This window comes from Lagopus leucura, unplaced genomic scaffold (assembly GCF_019238085.1).
Source record: "Lagopus leucura isolate 7727_CA_CO unplaced genomic scaffold, USGS_WTPT01 Super-Scaffold_100004, whole genome shotgun sequence".
Classification (NCBI taxonomy): domain Eukaryota; kingdom Metazoa; phylum Chordata; class Aves; order Galliformes; family Phasianidae; genus Lagopus; species Lagopus leucura.
The window spans coordinates 63295174-63314142 of record NW_024962264.1 but is presented as its reverse complement, the minus strand read 5'-3'; the positions used below and the strand labels follow the sequence as shown (position 1 = coordinate 63314142).

Below are 18969 nucleotides of genomic sequence, written 5' to 3'. Positions count from 1 at the left end.
GATGTAAAGCTGCCTGCAGAATTATAGCTCATTCTCATGCACTATTCAAGATTATCCATTTACATAACCATGTACTCTGTCTTCCAGAGGAACACGTCTTGTTTAGTGAATGGAAAGAACCACTGGGAGGATGAAGCAAGGTCATGCAGCAAAATGGGGTCATCGTGGAGACTGCAGTCTCAAGAGCTGCAGAAAAGCAAAAATGGGCATTGCCATAGCTGTTAGCCATGAGTCAGAGCTCTGACACTTTGGGAAATCCATTTAGACCGTGTCTCAGAAACCCCACCTGACATGCAGCAGTAGCAAGTTGAATCAAGGTCAAGAGGAAAGGCAAAAGAAGGCAGCTAGGACAGACAGATGACGCCTCAGCCCATCACTGTTCTGGGATTACTTTCTCCCTCCCCACGACTGCAAGGAGGAGCTCAGCCACATCTGCTGTGGTGTATGGGACACATGTGTTCAGGGCCCAACAGAATAACCCCGACTTCAAATTCCCATCATTGCTCCCATCAGATGGGCTTACCCAAATCAGGGCTCTTAGCATAGTGGTAATCGCTGTGCTGACCAGATGGTGGTGGGAGCAGCAGTTTGGATGATGTTAATTACACACAAACTCCAAAACAACTGATGGCAAAACTCACTTGGAAAATGCACCACCAGAATGGACTGCTAAGCATATGGCAGCAACGCTCCTCTGAAACCATATTTTGTGTGTGTTAAACAAGATATAAGCTCTACCAAAGGGGCAAGGATAAGCACCTGAAGGTCCCAGGCTGTCTGGCTCTCTGATGCAGGTCTGTTCATTTTGATTCACAGATTGGTGGTGTAAACACCCACAGCTTCAAAAGCAGGTCCTTTGCAGGCTGAAAACATGCAACATGTGCCACCTGCCCAGTCAGCTTTGTCTCATCCAAGGACGAGGCAGAAGCCTTCAAGGAAGTGCCCCAGGCAATCTGAACTGCAGATATAGCTGTATTTTAAAAAACGTAATGTTTTATAATATACAGACTGCACAGTGAAAACCATAGAATGTCCTGAATTGGAAGGATCATCAAGACTGAGTAAAAGTTAGGAGATCTGCCAATCAGCACCAGGGACTTCTTGTCAAATCTGTGCATTTTCAGATGTATTACTGGGGCTACCTTTACACCAACAGCTGATCAGTATCTTTAGATTTATTGCAGGTGGTGGCAGCACTCTGCCAGAGTAGACTTGGACACAGTCGGGTACAGATGTAGGCGGTGGTTTCATAAAGATAATTTAGGCCAAGCTGACAAGATAGGGGTAGATTTTCTGGCGAGGGGCAGCTCCTAATAGGATTTCATATTATAGTTTGACCATGCACCGGAAACTCCAGAGTACTTTTCTCACCACATTACTCTCAGCTCCTCTTCCTCCTGTAGTTATTTACCTTCAGCTTTTAGCCATGCTTAGAAATACAAGTTGTACAGCTCCAAAAGAAGAAAGGATAGCAAAGAGCTGTGGGAAGTCAGCCAGCTTAATCATCTCACTTTGAGGCAAGCAAAACATAGCTATCACTCCTGACAGATGCTCTTTACAGGTCTCCATTTGTAGAAGAGCAGACATCTCTCCATACATCTGCTCCTTAATTCCCTACCTTCATTTTTTATACTAGGTGCCACTTAAGCCCAGTCTACCAAAAGATTTCAATCTCTATTCTTTCTGTGCTCCCTCAAGTGCATTTTCCCATGTCTCGGTACATCACTCACACCATTCTCTCCTGAACTTTGCACAGTGCAGCATCTCAAGTTGTGTACTTAATCCTGTGCTTCCCAGGAGCACCTGCAGCCTTATGAAATAAATTGTCGTTTGTGAACCTTAGCCTGAAGCTCATTTTTCTTCTACTAACAGGACCAACTCCCAGCTTCCTTATCAGAAGCACTGTTAACTACGTGGCTCAACGCCGAGCTTAAACCTGTCTAAATTTAGTGCCTTGTTGAAAAGGATCTTGTCTTCCCCCCCAGTCTCCTCCCTGTTGCAACCATTTCTACAAGTTGCCAAGACTATTTTAAATTCTAATGCTATCTTATCGTTCACATCTGTCCAACATCCTGTTGACTGCAAATGTAACATGCATACTACTTTGTTAGCCTGGTTGCTAATAAAAATGAGAGATAAGTGACCTAAAACAACTCCCACAGTGCCATGCAGCACAGCCTTCTGTTCTGACATTGGCTGCAAGACGGAAGGAAACCACTCCCAGCCCAGCACAGCCACTACCAAATACAATTCACCCTCAGAAGCAGGTTTTCTCTTTTTGTAAACTTGCCCAAAACAGCCACCAGATTTTATTCTATAATCGAGTGTAACAGAAGTGCCAAATTTATCACCCGTGAATTTCTTTTAAGCACATCTCAATATCTTGTGCATGATGCAAGGCCAAAGCCTGCCCCAGCTGAAATAACCTCACACCAGTAATTCCTTTTACTCTTGGTTCGCATGTGGGATTACATGAGGGTCTGTAGACAGAGTGCACAGACCCCTTTCAGTCAATTTCTTCATTCCCTGTGTCACTGCACAGCTGTTCAACCACTCATTTTTCTGTCACCAACTAATAAGACTCAGAACTAGATAATTACTACTTCCTACTTTCATGAAGCTTGCTCTTCAGTATCTAAAACCACTCCTGTCTGTCTGTGTCTATGAAAGAGCTATTTAGAGTTTTAACAGCTGGCTGCCATGGGGCTGGAGTCCTGAGCTACCATAAGCAAACATCTGTACCATAACTTGGGAAACCTCTTCCTACCCCAAATATGTGGGTAGGAATGTGACTTTGTGTTGAGTCAAAACAATGCCCCTACAGAAGGAAACTGCAGAACCCTTTGAGACTTGAGATGTAAATTTAAAATCACAGCCAGCCCATATTTCAGAGCTGGAATATTACCTGCTCTATTCTTGCCTTTTCCCTATTGCTTATTAATAGTTGGAGTTCCTTCTAAAGTGTTTTTTTCTTGACAAAGCACATCTTACCTCCTTTTATTTGTGTCCTCTGAGGTATTTTCTTCTTTCACTTCTTCCAGAAGCCTGTTTTCCTTGGGAGAGGAAGAGCCAAAATGGATTGCCACATTAGCTTTCTCATTCCCTGCCATTACAGTTCTAATCAGAGTGCTTTCAAATAGGCAAATTGGCCTTTAAGTGATCCCAGTAGTACTACAGGTCTTTGCTACAATCCTGCATTAAAGTTTATTCAATTTTACTTACCTCTATTGCTCAGTTAAGAAAAATACACGAAGAGAAATGTGGTTCTGCCACTAGTAATTAAAGTCCAGGAGGCAGCTTTGTTGTCCCATTATCCATGATGACTGATGGCCTGCTACAGATCAATTCCCATTTATCCACAAGGAAAAATGGCTAGAATTCATTTGATATTTCTTGGAACTTAATTTTCAGTGCAAAAATAGTGACGTTCAGTCGCAGAAAATTATTTCCAATAGCTTGTGCATGTATGTGGCACTACCTGCAAGCTCTTTGCTACATAGGAGCAAATATCATAGAACAGCTAGGGTTGGAGGGGACCTTTAAGGTCATCCAGTTCCGACCTCCCCCATGAGCAAAGTGGCCAGCCACTAAAATATGCAGCCCAGGGCCCCATCCAACTTGCTCTTGAGCACCTGCAGGGACAGGACATCTACAGCCTCTTTGGGCAGCCTCTTTTTTTGTTTAAATCCATTCCCCCTTCTGCTGTCACTACACGATAGCATAAAAAGTCCCTGTCCTGTTTTTAAAGCTTCCCTCAAGAACTGGAAGGCTGCAATAGAGTCTCCCCAGAGCCTTCTCCAGGCTGAATAGGCCCAACTTCCTCAATCTATCTTCATAGGAGAGGTGCTCCAGCCCTTTGATCATCTTCATGGCCCTCCTCTGGATCCAAATAACCTGCAGAGCGAGATGCACATTTAACAGAGCTTCCGAAAGAACTGTGCTCCATGAGCAGCTCCTTCATTTACTCATCTGGGAAAAGGAGGATGATTTTCTGCTGCTACAATGAGCATGATATATATTAACACGATATATATTAACACATCAAGAGCCTAACAAGTCTTTTCAGTGATCTCACACCTCCATATGCACGTATATTGGTATTGGTATTGCAGACCACTGCTGCCGTTAGTTACATGTGCAGTAGGAGTCATAAAAGCATGAAGAACACTTACAGCTTTTTAGTGGCTACCCCAAGCTCAGTTTTGTACAGACAGTAAGCCATGCAAGCTACTTCAGTAATTAAAAGCCAGTTCTTTTTATGCCCAAAGGCTGACCCTAACCACAAGGCTGCAGCCCGAGTCGCACCTTGTTCTGCTTCTTGTCACATGCCTCCAGATATTAATTTCTCACTTCAATCACATTCCATTAGGTGATTTGAAATGATACTGGATTTTGGTTTTATAGCACAGACTATCATAGGAGTTGGCTCATTTAAGCAGACTAATGAGATGCAATGAAACGCCATAATCTAAGCCTCTCCAGTTCTATCCAATTTAAAATCTCTATTTTGAGATTATTTTCCCTCTTCATCAGGCAAATCCCTATTCCAGCTGAACTAACAAAATATGTGTTGCAATAGTCTGCAGTGAATAGACTATTATATTAAGATTATTATGGTGCATGTAATCACTGAGACACTTCTGGGATCTAGCAGGAATTACTCCCCAGCTCCTCAAACCAATCTGACTTTCTTTTTAGATGACCAGAAGTCTGCCCTCCACCCAACTCTGTACATAAATACCATATTACAGAACATGACCCAGACTCTGTATTTTCCTCCAACAAAATTCATAAACAGACACAAGTGCAAAGCAAAATGTCATTTTATTTAATTCAAGGACTATTTTCCTTCTAGTATTGCTGAAGGGATCACCTCCTGGGGAACTGATCATTACAAAGTCCCTGTCTAAAAGTTCAAGTGCTCTTGTTGTACATTCTTTTGAACCACAGAAAACATAATGACCAAGTAGGTGGGCAGCTACTTGCAGTTTTATCCCACCTAAATTAGCATTGCTTCAGGCTAGAAAACAATTCAAGTAGTAAAATCATGGAAAATGTTAACCTTTAAGGTTACTACCATATTTTGATCAAAAAGTCCTGAATGTATGAAAAGAACATTTGTACATGTTATGAAGTTGTGTTTTTTTTTTTTTTTTTTTTTAATCCAGACACTGTCAGAGATGGCAGTTAAGTATTTTGGACCAGTTGCCAACCAGGTATTTAAGAGTTCTATCTGAAGGTTTATTACCAATTTCATTATGCAATTCACTTTTCACATTAAGCTCTTTAACAAAAGCAACATATACCCGCACCAGAATCACTGTAGACAGATTTAGTTTTATAGAATGCCCTTCTGAAAATTCATTTCAAAATAGAGATGCTTTTTCTCCAGAACTGTAAAAGCCATAAAAATGCAAAATATCTGTTAGGAAATTTTTTAATCAAAATTATTCCTTAATGTTCAAAATAACATTTAACCTCCTACTTTTCTGTTGTTGTTGTTGTCATTGTCATCCACATACTGATCAATAGACTAAACAGGTAACAATGGTTCACATTTTTCCCCCACCTGAAACATTTCTTCTAACACAGGCCCAAGATAGGCAATACAGAGATTCAGGGACATGGATTATGCATGGCAAAGGTAATCCTCTATCATTTTAATTTAGAACAACTCTGATTCTAGCACACAACTTTGAGACTCAGTTGTTTTCAATCTGCTCTAAGTCCAAGTCCCCACAGTCTAGAGGAAAGATGCCTTCTTCAGTGCTCTCACAATCACTTGTGTCCTCATCACTTTCACACACTGCAGCTGCTTTCTTATAATCCCTTGTTTTGAAGCTACCTTGGCATGACCCGTGATGCCTTACTTCATCCAGCTGTTCTTTCATTGGACTGGAACCAGGGGTGATGATGTTCATAAGATCATTTGAGTCACATGGGGATGACACAATTGTCTTCATTTGTGTGTCATCATCATCATCTTCATAATCAAGGGAGCAAAGACTTTTGGAATTTTTTAAAGTCTGTAATTGAAAAAAATATGAATATATTAATGATGAATGTACAGGATGAGCAGAATTGATTCTCGTAAGTATTTCAATGAGGTGAGGAAATGTACTCAAGTTTAGAGAAGCATATATCCAAAGCACAGCTGGAAACAATGTGGGACATGAGGAAAAAGGAAGAAGGGCATTTGTTTACTACTCAACCTGATCGTGCACAGACTTTTTGCCTATGTAGATTCCAGTTTGTGACAAAATTCTAGCAGACTCCTTTTGTATGCAGAAAAGTCTAAAAATCTAACTTAATAGGGAACTACAAGCATCTAGGCTGGTATATTCACCTTCTGGCAAACCCAGAGCACAGCAGTTAGTAACATCAGCATTTAGGTTAGACAGCTGCACTGCAGCCTAGTCAACAACTAATTTCTCCAAGTTCCCAAGCACGTAGATAATAAGCTCTCCAGTCCCACAGGAGTCTGCAGCAAGACAACTGGCACGTCTGGGTAACCTCAAAGCAGCAAGCAGCCAAGCTGTAAGTATCTTTCTCAGAGTCAGCTTAGTTTGTCTTACTTTTGGTACCATTTGAACAAGAGCTCAGGAATTTCAGGGCTATTTAAATGAAAAGTATATTAAAAGGAGAGGGGTGCTAACCCTGATTTAAAAAAGAAATCCTCAGTATCCTAAATAAAGGAAAAAATGTCTGAGTTCCTCATGCAGCTGTAAGGGATCTTTAACTAGAAATCAAAAGCAGCATCTAACAACAGGGCCATACAGACAACGGAAGTTTGATTTTGATAAATGTGAAACTTCTAAACTCTGTCTCTTACAAGCACACAGTGAGCCGAAAGGGTGTAACAGTCAAGGTTTCTCTTTGCAGTGGTGAGAATCCAGAGAGTAACACTGTGGTGGCTGCTCTTGATATCTGACTGCAGCCTCACATATACATGGCCACAGCTTATTACAAGTAGATCCACAAAGAACAAAACACTTTCACACCCATTTTCAGCTTTCCCCCTAGATTTGTCATTTCTTAAGTATTTCACATTAGTTGATACATTCGCATGGAATACAAACATTGCAACATTCATACTACATCATGTTCCAGATGCTTTCCCAGAGCACTGGACAAATCTTCCTACTCCACCACTGCATGCTAGCAGCCACATGAACAGTTTACCAGATCTGTTAAGTGGCTTTCAAACAAAACTTCACAAGTTCAGAGGAAATCTAAGCATGAGCTCATCTTGTCTATACAAAATTGGGTAAGTGGGGAGAGTGAAGCCACCCAGTGGTAAAGCTGACCCCTGAGGTCAGTGCTATGTAGAACACCTTGCAGTAAGCCTACTGCCACTCTTCAAGTTGCTACTTGGATATTCTTACATCTAGTCTACACAGAAAAATTACTTGAAGGAAAACCAAGAAAATAATGCTTCAGTGCTACACCCTCCATTACCTACCAGAGATTTCTTACACTTATATGGAGCTTTGGCTCAAAATTGCTGTCATATAATATAAAGCAGATCATTAATTAGCAAGTCATAAGTTTAAGGTCAGAAGGATACAATCATAGAACAGTTCGGTTTGGAAGGGACCTTTAAGTACAAGTAGCTCCAATGCCCCTGCTGTAGGCAGGGACACCTCCCACCACACCAGGTCACAGCCCCATCCAGCCTGGCCTTGAATGCCCCCAGGGAGGACCCATCCACAACCTCTCTGGGCAACCTGTTCCAGTGTTTCACCACCCTCACAGTAAAGCATTTCTTCCTAATATCTAGCATAAATCTACCCATTTGCAGTTTAAAAGCCATTTCCCCTTGCCCTATCACTACATGCCCTTATAGAAGTCCCTCCCCTGCTTTTCTGTAGGCCCCTTCAGGTACTGGAAGGCAACTATATGGTCCCCCCAGAACCTTCTCTTCTCCAGGCTGAAGACCCCAACTCTCTGTCTGTCCTTGCAAGGGAGGCTCCAGCCCTCTGATCATCTTCACTGCCCTCCTCTGGACCCACTCCAACCTGTCCTTGTGTTAGGGGCCTCAGAACTGGATGCAATACCCCAGGTGGGGTCTCATGAGAGCAGAGGCAGAATCAAGCTCCCTCAACCTGCTGGCCACACTTCCCTTGGTGCAATCTGAGATACAGTTGGTCTTCTGAGCAGCAAGCACACATTGCTGGCTCATATTGAATCTTTCACCAAATGACACTCCCAAATCCTTCTCCTTAGAGCTGTCCTCAAACCATTCTCTGCCCAAACTGTATCTGTTATCACAGTTTACTTGAACAGAATCAAGACTTCATTTAGGAGCTAATTTATAATGCCAAAGTAGTATTTGAAGATCAACCTTTAAAATAGAAGCCCGTGACCACCATTTTATCAGTAGGAGTTCACTGAAATCTTTGTTAGCCTTGGTTAAAACCCACATCCTATTTCAACACGTAACTAGCTTCAACAAAATTGATAACCTTGCATAATCAAAAAGCTCTCTACTACCAAGTTCCTTTCCCCAGTGAAAAACAGTTTGGGTATAAAACACATTCCTGTTTTCAGAACACATTTCTACATTGCTCACTTACAGCTTACACAAGCACAAACATTTGAGCTCCTTTTTATGACTAAGAGGTGTGAATTTCCCATTTACTTAAAAGCAAATCAGCATATTTTGAAGTAGAAAGTGTTAGAGGATATTTTAATAGCATCCCTTTGCTTCAAAAAAAAAAAAAGAGCACATTTCCTGTTGTATACCTCCACATAGAGGACACTATTTCCAGTCCTTTAAATCTTACAGTAGACATTGGGAAGGCAAGGGATTAAATAAAAGAAAGCTTTGAAAGATCTGCTTTCACTGTTTAGAAAGGAATTCCCGAGACCTCCTTCAATTTTCTTTTATTCAATTTACTGCTAGAAATTAATCCAACCGCACAGCTGTCTTTCTAGATGGTTTGTATACATAAATGGAAAATTGCCTGTTAGCTGTACTGTGCTGAAACTACTTGAATAGGAACTTTTAGCTGGTTTCAACACAACAGCAAGTGCATTCAACTGGTTCTTTGTTCGCCCACTTGTCGCAACTGCACCAAACTAAAAATAGGTGGATTTATTATCTCACAGCACAATCCCACTTCTTTCACAAAGCAAAAAGGTAAAAATTGCAATGCATTCAGGCCCTCCAAACTGCAGCTTTCCATGTTCCGTGGTACAGTACCACACCTTGCACGCACAATTGTGCTCAGCAGGGAGCCAACAAGTACTCGCTCAATGGTCCTCATTCCATAAAGGATGCTGGACAACAAGACAAAAGAGTCTGCAGTTGGCAATGGATAGAACTCAATCAGCTAAAAGTACTCTTTTGTGTAATGGGGAAAAAAGAAAAAAAAAGAAACTCAGAGTTCTAAAAGAAGTGAGGCGATAAAATGTCTGAATATTAAGAAAAAAAACTTTGTACTGAAAACAATGGTGGGGAAGGAAATAAAAGAAATCTCTCTAGACCCTTGCCATACAAAGAAAGCACGAAAGCCCAGAGTAGCTTGAAAGGAAGCTAATGCCTGTAGCTCACTAAACCTCAAGTTCAGAAACTGATAATATATCACTTTCCAAATATAAAGAGCAATAGAAAGGTCGGTTTTGTTTTAGTAACAAAACTAGAGCATTTGCTACAGTAGTCAAAAGAAACCCACATCATTTATGTGCACTGAAACTCAGTGCATAACTGGAGCAGCCGTTCTCATGCTTCTTCCCATGTCCCAATTCTACCTATTTCCCCCCAGTTTATGCAGAGTGGAGGATGCAGCTGCTCCCAGAGGTACAGCTGCAGCAGCCAACAGCAGGCAGGGCCTGGAGCCACCAGAAGCCCTGAGTCCACCCCACTGCTTCTCAGGAATGGCAGGCCCCTGAAGCCCTAGACCGAGGGAAAAAGGCAATTTGTCAGACTGATCAGACTAGTGACCTGGTTTGCTTTCTGGCCCATCCTGAGACTTCTGCCTATGGCTGCACAGTGCAAGAGATGCTGCTCTAAGAGATACTGGCACATTGGGTTTCTTGTTGAGTTCTCCAATAGGGAGAGGAAAGATCTGAGTGACATAAGTTCTCATGCTGAGTCAACTCTGGAATTTCTTGGAATATCAGCAACTGATCCAAGTGCAGAGACAGCTTAAGCACAGCAACACAGCTTTTTCTGCTGCTTCTCCACATCTTGCTAACTGATGAAGCTAGACTGGCTTCACACTTTGAGGGCTACACTCATCCTTGCTTGATTTTCTCAACTTGCAGCTCCTACAGCTGCATCAGATTGGCTCAAAAGCAAATGCCCTGACTGCTGGCCAATCATTTTTAGCTCAGAAGTACCACATATAGCTTTATGTGTTAGCACCTCAGACATCAGCCTGTCCCCAAAAAGGTGACAGGTCAGCCACAGCAATAATGAAACCCAATTACGTTGCAAATTCAATGCATTCAAGAGATTCAGGAAGATGTAGACTTAAGGACTTCAAATTACAGAAGCTATCACAAAACGCTCCATCCTGTTGAAAACTGCCTTTCAAATACATAATCACCACCATCACACCCTCTCATCACAAATAGGTACAAACAGAGGAGTTTCCCTCCCTAAAAAAGTGCATTTTCCACTTATGCAATTGCTTGTATAGACAGTGCTCAAGTCATAGGCACATACAATGTTGTAAGCCATTGAATTTTGTTAAGAAATATCACTTCATCTTCTACACAAGACGAAGGCCAGAAGGAGAAATGCTTGATTGATATAACAAACCCTACTGTAGAGTATAGCTCTTGTGGTCTGACCAGCTCTTCTGTCTTGCGCAGCACTGAGCATTTTGTGAATAGTTATCTTTGAGAACCTGAAGTAAGCCAAGTACATGAAACTGGAGCTATATGATCAAATCCCTTTATGATTCCAGCAAAAACAAAGGTGACAAGGAAAGATTTCTTCCCCGTGCAAATGAGAAATCAAGGTGTAGAAATACATTGTGTTTGAATTAAAGCATCTAAAAAGTACTCAGAGTGAAGAAAACACTGCAGACTTCTAAGCAAAATGTTTGAAATAAATTAGAAGCATTTTTTCCCTCATCAAGCCATAAAGCCAAGTAGTTAAAAATATTTCTATTTTTGTATTCCACTGAAACAGAACCAAATCCCAAGAAGATTTCTGACACTTTCATAGGCTGAATCTAATCCTTAACTGGATTCAATCTGGGGACCAAATATAGAGTTAGCTTTTTGTAGCTCTGCAGTTGCTCCTCATTTTCTTGAAAATCTGATGTGTGTTTGTATATTCCATTTTGAGTATTTGGAATACTCAAGATCATACCTATTTCACTGTCTATACATAGGAAGTAGGACAAACAATACTGGATGCGAACAGGGAAGAGAGCAAACCACCTCTATCATTTTGCCATGCTATCCAACAACTAAAATAACCATTCTTTTACATTAAAAAAAAATATATATATATTGCTGCAGGTTTCTGTACTCAAAAGCCAGGGACCTAGTTAAGAATCAGTACAAACTGACACACAGCAACGTGGCTATGACTTGAAAATGAAAGTTGTTCAGTACTTTGTCTCTGCTGTATCTTCAAAGGTAATTTTAATTTTTTAGATGTAGGTGCCCAGGAAGAGAAGTGAACTGACATCAACTCATTTCACATCAGATGCTAAATAGCATTGTGAAGTAACAGGCTTTCATCTTCCACTAGCTAGACTGTTCTAGATTTACACACGCTGCTTTCTGGTATAGTCTACCATGAAAGCTGATCTATTTATTGGCCTAGATTTTTATGCTTATTCTAAATTGTGCCATGGTATCCCTGTAAATTTTGTTTATGAGCTGTAATAACTTGTGATTTAATTTGGCCTTTTTATTTAGTATCATGAGTTGGAAAAATATTCTGTTCCAATGAAATAGAAATACTTCTCTGAAATGCCAAGTCTGTCTAACTATACTTGCATCTACAAGGACACAAGGTTACTTATCACACAAAGTATCTCACCCAAACCACTGGAATAGTTAAAGGTCTACCAAATGGACAAAGAGTCAGGGAGGAAACATGCTCAATTAACTTTCAATAGATTAAAGAATAGTTTGAGTATGTCAGCCTAAAGGTGTTACTCTGTATTGGATTTAAGCATACAAAGCACTGCTGCCATTTTACATTGTATATTAAGTTTTGGGTCAGATAAGGACAGTTTAGCAGAGACCTAACAGATGCTTACAGGGAACTCAGGCACAAGAGGTTTGCAGTTGCAACAAGTCCAAGACCCGTCATCATTGATCAACATTTGTTAGGTTTTTTTAAAAGGCAAATCAGAATCTGAGTTAATGCAATACTTGAACACCTTGATATATATATACTTGATTACATATACTTGAAATATTTAATATACTTATATATACTTGAAATATATAATTCAATAGCAATACTAACATGTAGGAGGTGAATATATATGGCAATGTTCCTCTCATATAAAACCTAGGGCAACATTAAACTGCATTTTTTAAAGTTTACTGTATGGAATTTTGATTAAGATGTTGGCATCTTATGTTTTCCAAGTCTGTGGATTTGTGAACTGCAACCTTTTACCTCTGCTCTTTCACTAAGTATAAATCATGCAGCCTTTTATTATGGGAATGTGGAATTATGTTCTACAAACAGGCATACCTATTTCACCTGCTTGTAATTAAGAAGGGTTGAAACTTTTTTAGTACCGGACCAGCAAGAATAAATATCTACAGATGCTACAAATTATTCCATTAACTAGCATAGAAGAGGCTCACACAGTAGGTTTAACTGTTCTAAACTGGCTGATAGTCAATTTGGTGTCAAGCAAAGTGGAACATGACGACATTTACTTTGTTCAGTTGAATAAAGCAGCACAAGACTTTGGCTGGGGAGAAAGAAGATCAAGCCAAACACGACAGCTACTAGATACAGCAGCAGTGTTCATCTGAAACACACCAGTGCTTTAGAACAGAGGTTTCCTCAAAGGGATAAGCTCAAAGGGCAATTGAAGTGGCCAGAACAGGGTTCTAGCTCTTCTTGCAGAGCAGAGCTGCACTCTGGGGTCTCTCACAGCATCAAAGCAAAAGCTCTGCATTAAGGGAAAGGCCCACCTTTGCACTTCTTTACCCAGTTATTTTCCTGCTCCTTGCATGACCCTAAGTACATCCCTAATAGGGGTGGAGCAGAAGAGACAGGCGTTATGGGATTGGGCCTCAACTGTGTTCAAGCTGCACAGGCCTCAGTTTGGTCAGTTCACATCAAAATGCTTTAATGAGGGATGGGGTGAGGAACAAACAGCTGCACTGTTTGTATTCATGAGGACAAACATCTGGTTTTGTGGTAGAGCAGCACAGAGGGAAACTGTGCAACCATGTGCTCTCTCCATCAGAAGTGATGCATTTTTTGCCAAGGCTTTTTCACCTTTTCCGATTCAAACCTTTTATCTTTCACAAAAGAAACACAGAAACAATTTATAGTGCATACCACCATCTTTGTTATTAAAACCAAGTCTCTAGAAAGAGATTCTTTCATATCTTCAGTAATGTCCAATTCATACACAGATTTCAGAGATGCTTTCAGTTTTCTGCAGTATAAGGAAACACGTATCTGCTTATATAGACATGCATCTACACATCTCACTGTTGTACCAGTCAGAGATAACATTCTGAACAAGAATGCTGCTTAAAGAGTACAATTGCTTGCATTATGTTCTCATTCAGGATCCAGAAACTAAAAGACTGCCCTTGGCAGCCAAAGCTTTCAAATTAGTCCTCTGACAGAGGAATTAAGACTTCATGGCATCAGCTCCGAAACAGAAAATTGCCTAAAAAAAAAAACAAAACAAAACAAAACAAAAAAAAAAAAAAACCCACCACCAACAACCAGGAGTTTTACTGAACATCAGGAATTCTAACTAAATACGTTCCAATGAGAAGATCAAAAGCTGTCTTATGGAAGCACAACTACTCAATCACACAGTGAAGTTACCTTTACCATGCCAAAGCATTCTCAAGTAACCGGGTTTAAGCTGACAGCTAATGCCACAGTGTAACACAGGACAGGATTTGACCCTCCCAGCTTCAAAACATGATGATATTGGCTTCATTTCCTGCCCTTTATGTGTCATCTATTTTTACAGAGACCTTCCATCCTAAGCACTCCAGCCAAGCTCTCATTCCTTCAAGACTTTGCTATGAGCTGCAAACAATTACTCTCACAATTGAATCATACATGCACTAATTTTGAGTACACCCATGCACCCCTTCTCCAAGTTCTGGTACATTCATTTTTCATCCTCAAGTCAAATATTTAAGTTGATATGATGGGTCAAATTTTAAGAAATTAGAGAAGTAAACTTCAGCCCTAATTTTAAGGCTGCCCTCATTAGTTACTGACAGATGTCAGCCTCACCTATATTATTGGGTTATGCTGGCACTCCATCATAACCAGCATTTTAAGGGATTCTATAATTGGGCCATAAAGCTCACTTCTGGCAGGGAGGGGAGAGAGGGAAGGGGAAACACAATCTCAGCTTGGGAACAGTTCCCCCTTCTTCCCATCAGTTTTTCACTACAGAAGTATTTGTCCTAAACAAAGCTTTAAGATCTTGTTACGCAAGTGCACTCAAGGAAACACACATCCAGACAAAATACAAGTACTATTACAAGTGCCATTAGGAATATTTAACTCTAGGCAAATCCACAGTTTAACACTGAACTCTCACAGGAACACTGATTCCAATTGTAGGTAGACTCTTGTCACTAATTATTTCCAGAGATGAGTTAAGTTGAACACAATGCATTTGTTTAGAAGTTACACAATTAGCACTGCTCATCTTCAATTCCTAGCACATACCGTAATTTCCCTGCTTAGCATCTGATTTTGAACACTTTGAACATTTCTGAAACTGCATGGCTCAAAAGCTGCTCTTGATATTAAGTCTGCTATAGATTTTTAATACTAAGTCTACTTGTGCTAAAACCTCAGTCTGGTAAAGAGTAATACAACTTAGACATTCACTGGATCACATACCACATTGGAAACCGCAGCACTTCAGCACTGGATGCTCAGCAATTGATATTTTTGTTTGCTTTTTAAAAAAAAAAAAGTTAAGTCAGAAAACACTGCATTCCTTAATCCTTCAGCTGTACAACAAAAGAAAGCAACAAAGTTTGTTTTAAAGTACACAGTACAGATTCAAGAGTAGGAAAGCAACTAATGCAGGAGAATCGCTATTCAAAATCCTAAAGCATCATGGTTACACTAAAACTGAGTTCAACCTCTTACTTATTTGACTGCAGAAGCACGTGTCATCAGCAGCACATAAAGAAATGTATAGCTCCAAGGATGTGGAAAGATCAGCTCTGTGGTTATCTGCAGCTAACACCAAGCAGTCATCTCTCTGGTCACTTAGACAACATCCAACTGTAGTCCACGAGAGGCTGCTTTTAAACACATTAAACCATCTCTTCAGTTGCATGTACTTGAAAAAGAGAAAGTTAACAAGTAAGGATTTCCTATCCTAAAAATCCAATGGAAGAACAAATTGGTGTCATTAATTAATGGAGATAAATCAGTTTGTTTTCACATGCTTGAGACATCTGTTGGTCACACCTATGTCCCACTATACACCCACAGCAAGAACCGATCGTTTTAATGAGAAACAAAAGACAAAGTGACAGTTAAACTTAAGGCTTCCCAAAGTGCTTTTAAGAAACGTCTGAGAAAAACCTCAGGTCCAACAATGAGTTTCAAACCTCTTTCAGGAGATGGTACACCATGTCAGAAAGTGACTGTCAAGAGCAAGGGAAGCACATCCACCTTATGGTCACGTTTCAAATACTGAATGCTGTCTATTGTGAAACACCAAGGCTCAGTTTCAGAATGAAAGTTGTTGTTTCATTCTGCTTTAGAGATGCACCATGTTATCACAAAAAAAACAACCCTGGATATTAAGAGGACTGATCCCCTCTCCTAGAATTATCTGAAGTTCAACTCAGAGTTCTCTAATAAATTACGTTACATTGAGATTTTTTTATTTATTTATTTTTTTAAAACAGTCCAGCTCCCCAAGATGGAAAAATGTTCCATATCAATGATGAAACACCACTGAGCTCTGCTGCTTGCCACCGTTTTCTTGCAATTTAGAGCAGGGGAAAAAACCTAATCCCCTGACACAACCCAGATGGCAAAAACTGAGAAAAGTGCTCTTACCTCTTTACACCCTCTGATGCAGCTCAGGCACTCTAACTGTGAATATCCTATATACAACACTGAACTCAATATTGTATTGTATTCCAAACACCACCACCAATAGTTTTAGCATAATCCAATTTTATGACAAGCTAAGTAATAATTAAAAAAGAAAGTATCCACAGCTGGCCAAAACCTCGCCTGTGAGTTAATAAGATGGCCCCTTTGCTCATGATGTCAAATGCAGCTGGTCTGGTCCTCATTAGCTCTTTCAACAATGAACCCTTACTTGCACATACAGGAACTTGCCAGAAAGGAAAAGTAAATCTGCAGCAGATATTGACCTCCATCCTCTTATTCACACATGGCTTACAGTGGAGCACTGTAAACACAAAGCTAGCTGCAGGTCTGATAAACAGCAACAGCATAGAACAGCTCTGGGAACAGCCAGCTTATTTTTAAGACATTTGTTACAGGATGCCATTTACAAAAGAGTGGGAGAAAACCTTTATCCCTAATGAGATTTCCTTCCCTTCACTAACCCCAAGGCTTATACTCGCTCACTGTCAGCACAGGGAACCTCCAGCACGAGGGCTCACTTTGTTAAGGGCCATTTCAGGCCTAATTTTGCATTGTGACCCACTCCGCTGATGCAAAGCAAGCAAAATGCCAGATGCTCCCTGTGCCTGCTACCTCTGCAGCATTTCATTCACAGCTCCCAAAACCTCCCAGCATCCATTCAACACAAGTACCCCCAGCCCAGGCTGTCCTGTCGCAGCACAAAGTGCTGGCTTGTCTTCAGCTCACTTGATGCTTGACTATCATCTCCCAGCCCAGCCTACTCCTATCTCCTTTCCTTCTTCCCAAGCATGCTGGAATTTGAACTTTAAATGGATGCCCTCCATGGCAACAATAGATAAAAAAGGAGCCTTTGATTGTTCATGCGTTTCGGAAAAGAAAGGAGGAGATTCATCCTGACTGTGACCTAGCAGGAACTCATCAAGCACAGCTCCCCTTCCAATGCAATGGGATGCCTTTGGCTGTAGCTACTCATTCAAGCTCCCTGCATCTATGTTTCCATTCAAAGAGGATGAATTCTCAGGTTTTCCCCTGTTAAGAAATTAAATGTTGATCCTATGAATGAAGGGCAACACCATGCTTGGAAAGCTGCCAAAGGCTTCTGTAACATTCCACAGTTTGGAGTTAATTCAATATTTATTGATATCTAGTGGGATTTATAGCTGCATTATTTATAAGGAAAGCCATATTTAGACCCCTGCAATAAACTATTTTTAGCACCATCTGTTTTTCTAGTTTTCTCCCTTGTTTAGGCAAGAACATGCTTTTACCCAATTCCCTCCTCCTCACCCATTTAAAAGAATCCACAGAGCCTACACCAAAGCATAAGGAATGACTGTGCTGAACATTTACTGTGCAGTGATCCTTCTAATCATGTTTTTGGAAGTGAAAGCTGCTGACTAAGGACAGTCTTGAACTGATGCAACAGGGTATGCTAAGTTACAAAACAGCAGGTTTTTTTTTTTATATATATATAATGCAAGGGGCAATGCTTTTCCTCACAAGGAGGTTACTACCAGGAAAAAAAAAAAAGCAACTGATCATTAACCACACTAAACCATCTGAAAAACACTCCTACTCCTGGCACTGCTTTTCTGGGCAGTAGTTGCCAAGTTTCACCCTCATTAAACCCACAGATACTTTATCACAGGAACATTCAGCCAGGCCCCTGTTAGAGAGGGAAACATGACGTGCAAGCAGCTGCTGCCAGCACCTTGCCTCTGCAAGATGAGGTGTTTGAGCTGCAGCTGCCACCCAGTCAAAGGCTGCCCCAGACCTCAAATTAACTCTTCAAACTCACATTTACATTCTGCTCCAGGCATAGCACACAACAGCGATGGCCTCTGCAGCACAACTGAAGGGGCTGAGCAGGATTGCTGGCTCCCTGAATGCTGAGCAAGGCTATGGATCCCTGCATACTGATTGAGTTCTCAGAAACATCTGATAACAGCAATACATTCATCTTATCTTCCTGTCCTACGTAAGTTTGCTTTTTAGCTAAAATAGTAACTACTATCTGAAAGTTTTACTATGATACCAGGTTAAGATTTTTTTTCCCCACTCTGGAATAAGGCAGAAAACTCACCTGAAATACAAGCTCATGTAGTTCTCACCCTTTGCAAAGGGCAGTAAAGGCTACAAAAGCTGGTTTACTAGGTTTGCATTATGAGTCAGGCACTCCTAGCAGGTAGAAGAGATATAGTTGCACTTGGGGATGCCTCCTTCCACTCCACTACTTTATTTCAATGGATGAAATGGAGCACAGCATATCTAACACACGCAGACTGCCTGGCAGATGGGAAGGCTATGTGGGTACGTAGGACAGTGCCAGGGTGGTGAGGTCTGAGAGGCAACTCCGCACTCCACAGCAGCACCCATCACACCCCACCTGGCAGACAGTGCTCAGCTACCCTCTCCCAGAGGGATCTGTCCCCCTCCAGGGGAAGAGCTCCACACGAGCTGTTTGGGCAGGACATGTTTCAAAGGGCAGCCTGCCTCAACTGAGAGAAGTTCGATAAAACTTGTTCAAAGAAAAGAATCAAGGTCTGCAGTACTTTCAGCAGCCATATAAAACACATGGACAAAAGCCAACTTATACAGTAACTGTCGCAGTAAATTTAGGAGCCATTGCCAAGTATGTTTCAGAATAAAAACTGAGCTCACAACTTGCAATTGAATTC

At 40.9% G+C, this 18969-nt stretch overlaps 1 protein-coding gene across 2 annotated transcripts in view; it reads right to left on the bottom strand.

The window, feature by feature from the left end:
• Positions 1-5434: 5434 nt before the first annotated feature.
• LOC122180202 (protein FAM53A-like) overlaps positions 5435-18969 on the bottom strand; it is a 29550-nt gene continuing 16015 nt past the window's right edge. Inside the window, exons 1-2 of one of the 2 annotated variants that reach the window (XM_042871738.1) lie at positions 14006-14025; positions 5435-6026 (exon numbers count right to left, since the gene is read on the bottom strand). In XM_042871738.1, the coding sequence (XP_042727672.1) occupies positions 5703-6026; positions 14006-14014 (333 nt within the window). In that variant the 5' untranslated portion in view covers positions 14015-14025 and the 3' untranslated portion in view covers positions 5435-5702. Of the gene's footprint in view, positions 6027-14005; positions 14026-18969 lie in introns of those variants that run through there. The other variant, XM_042871737.1, reaches the window with a different exon arrangement.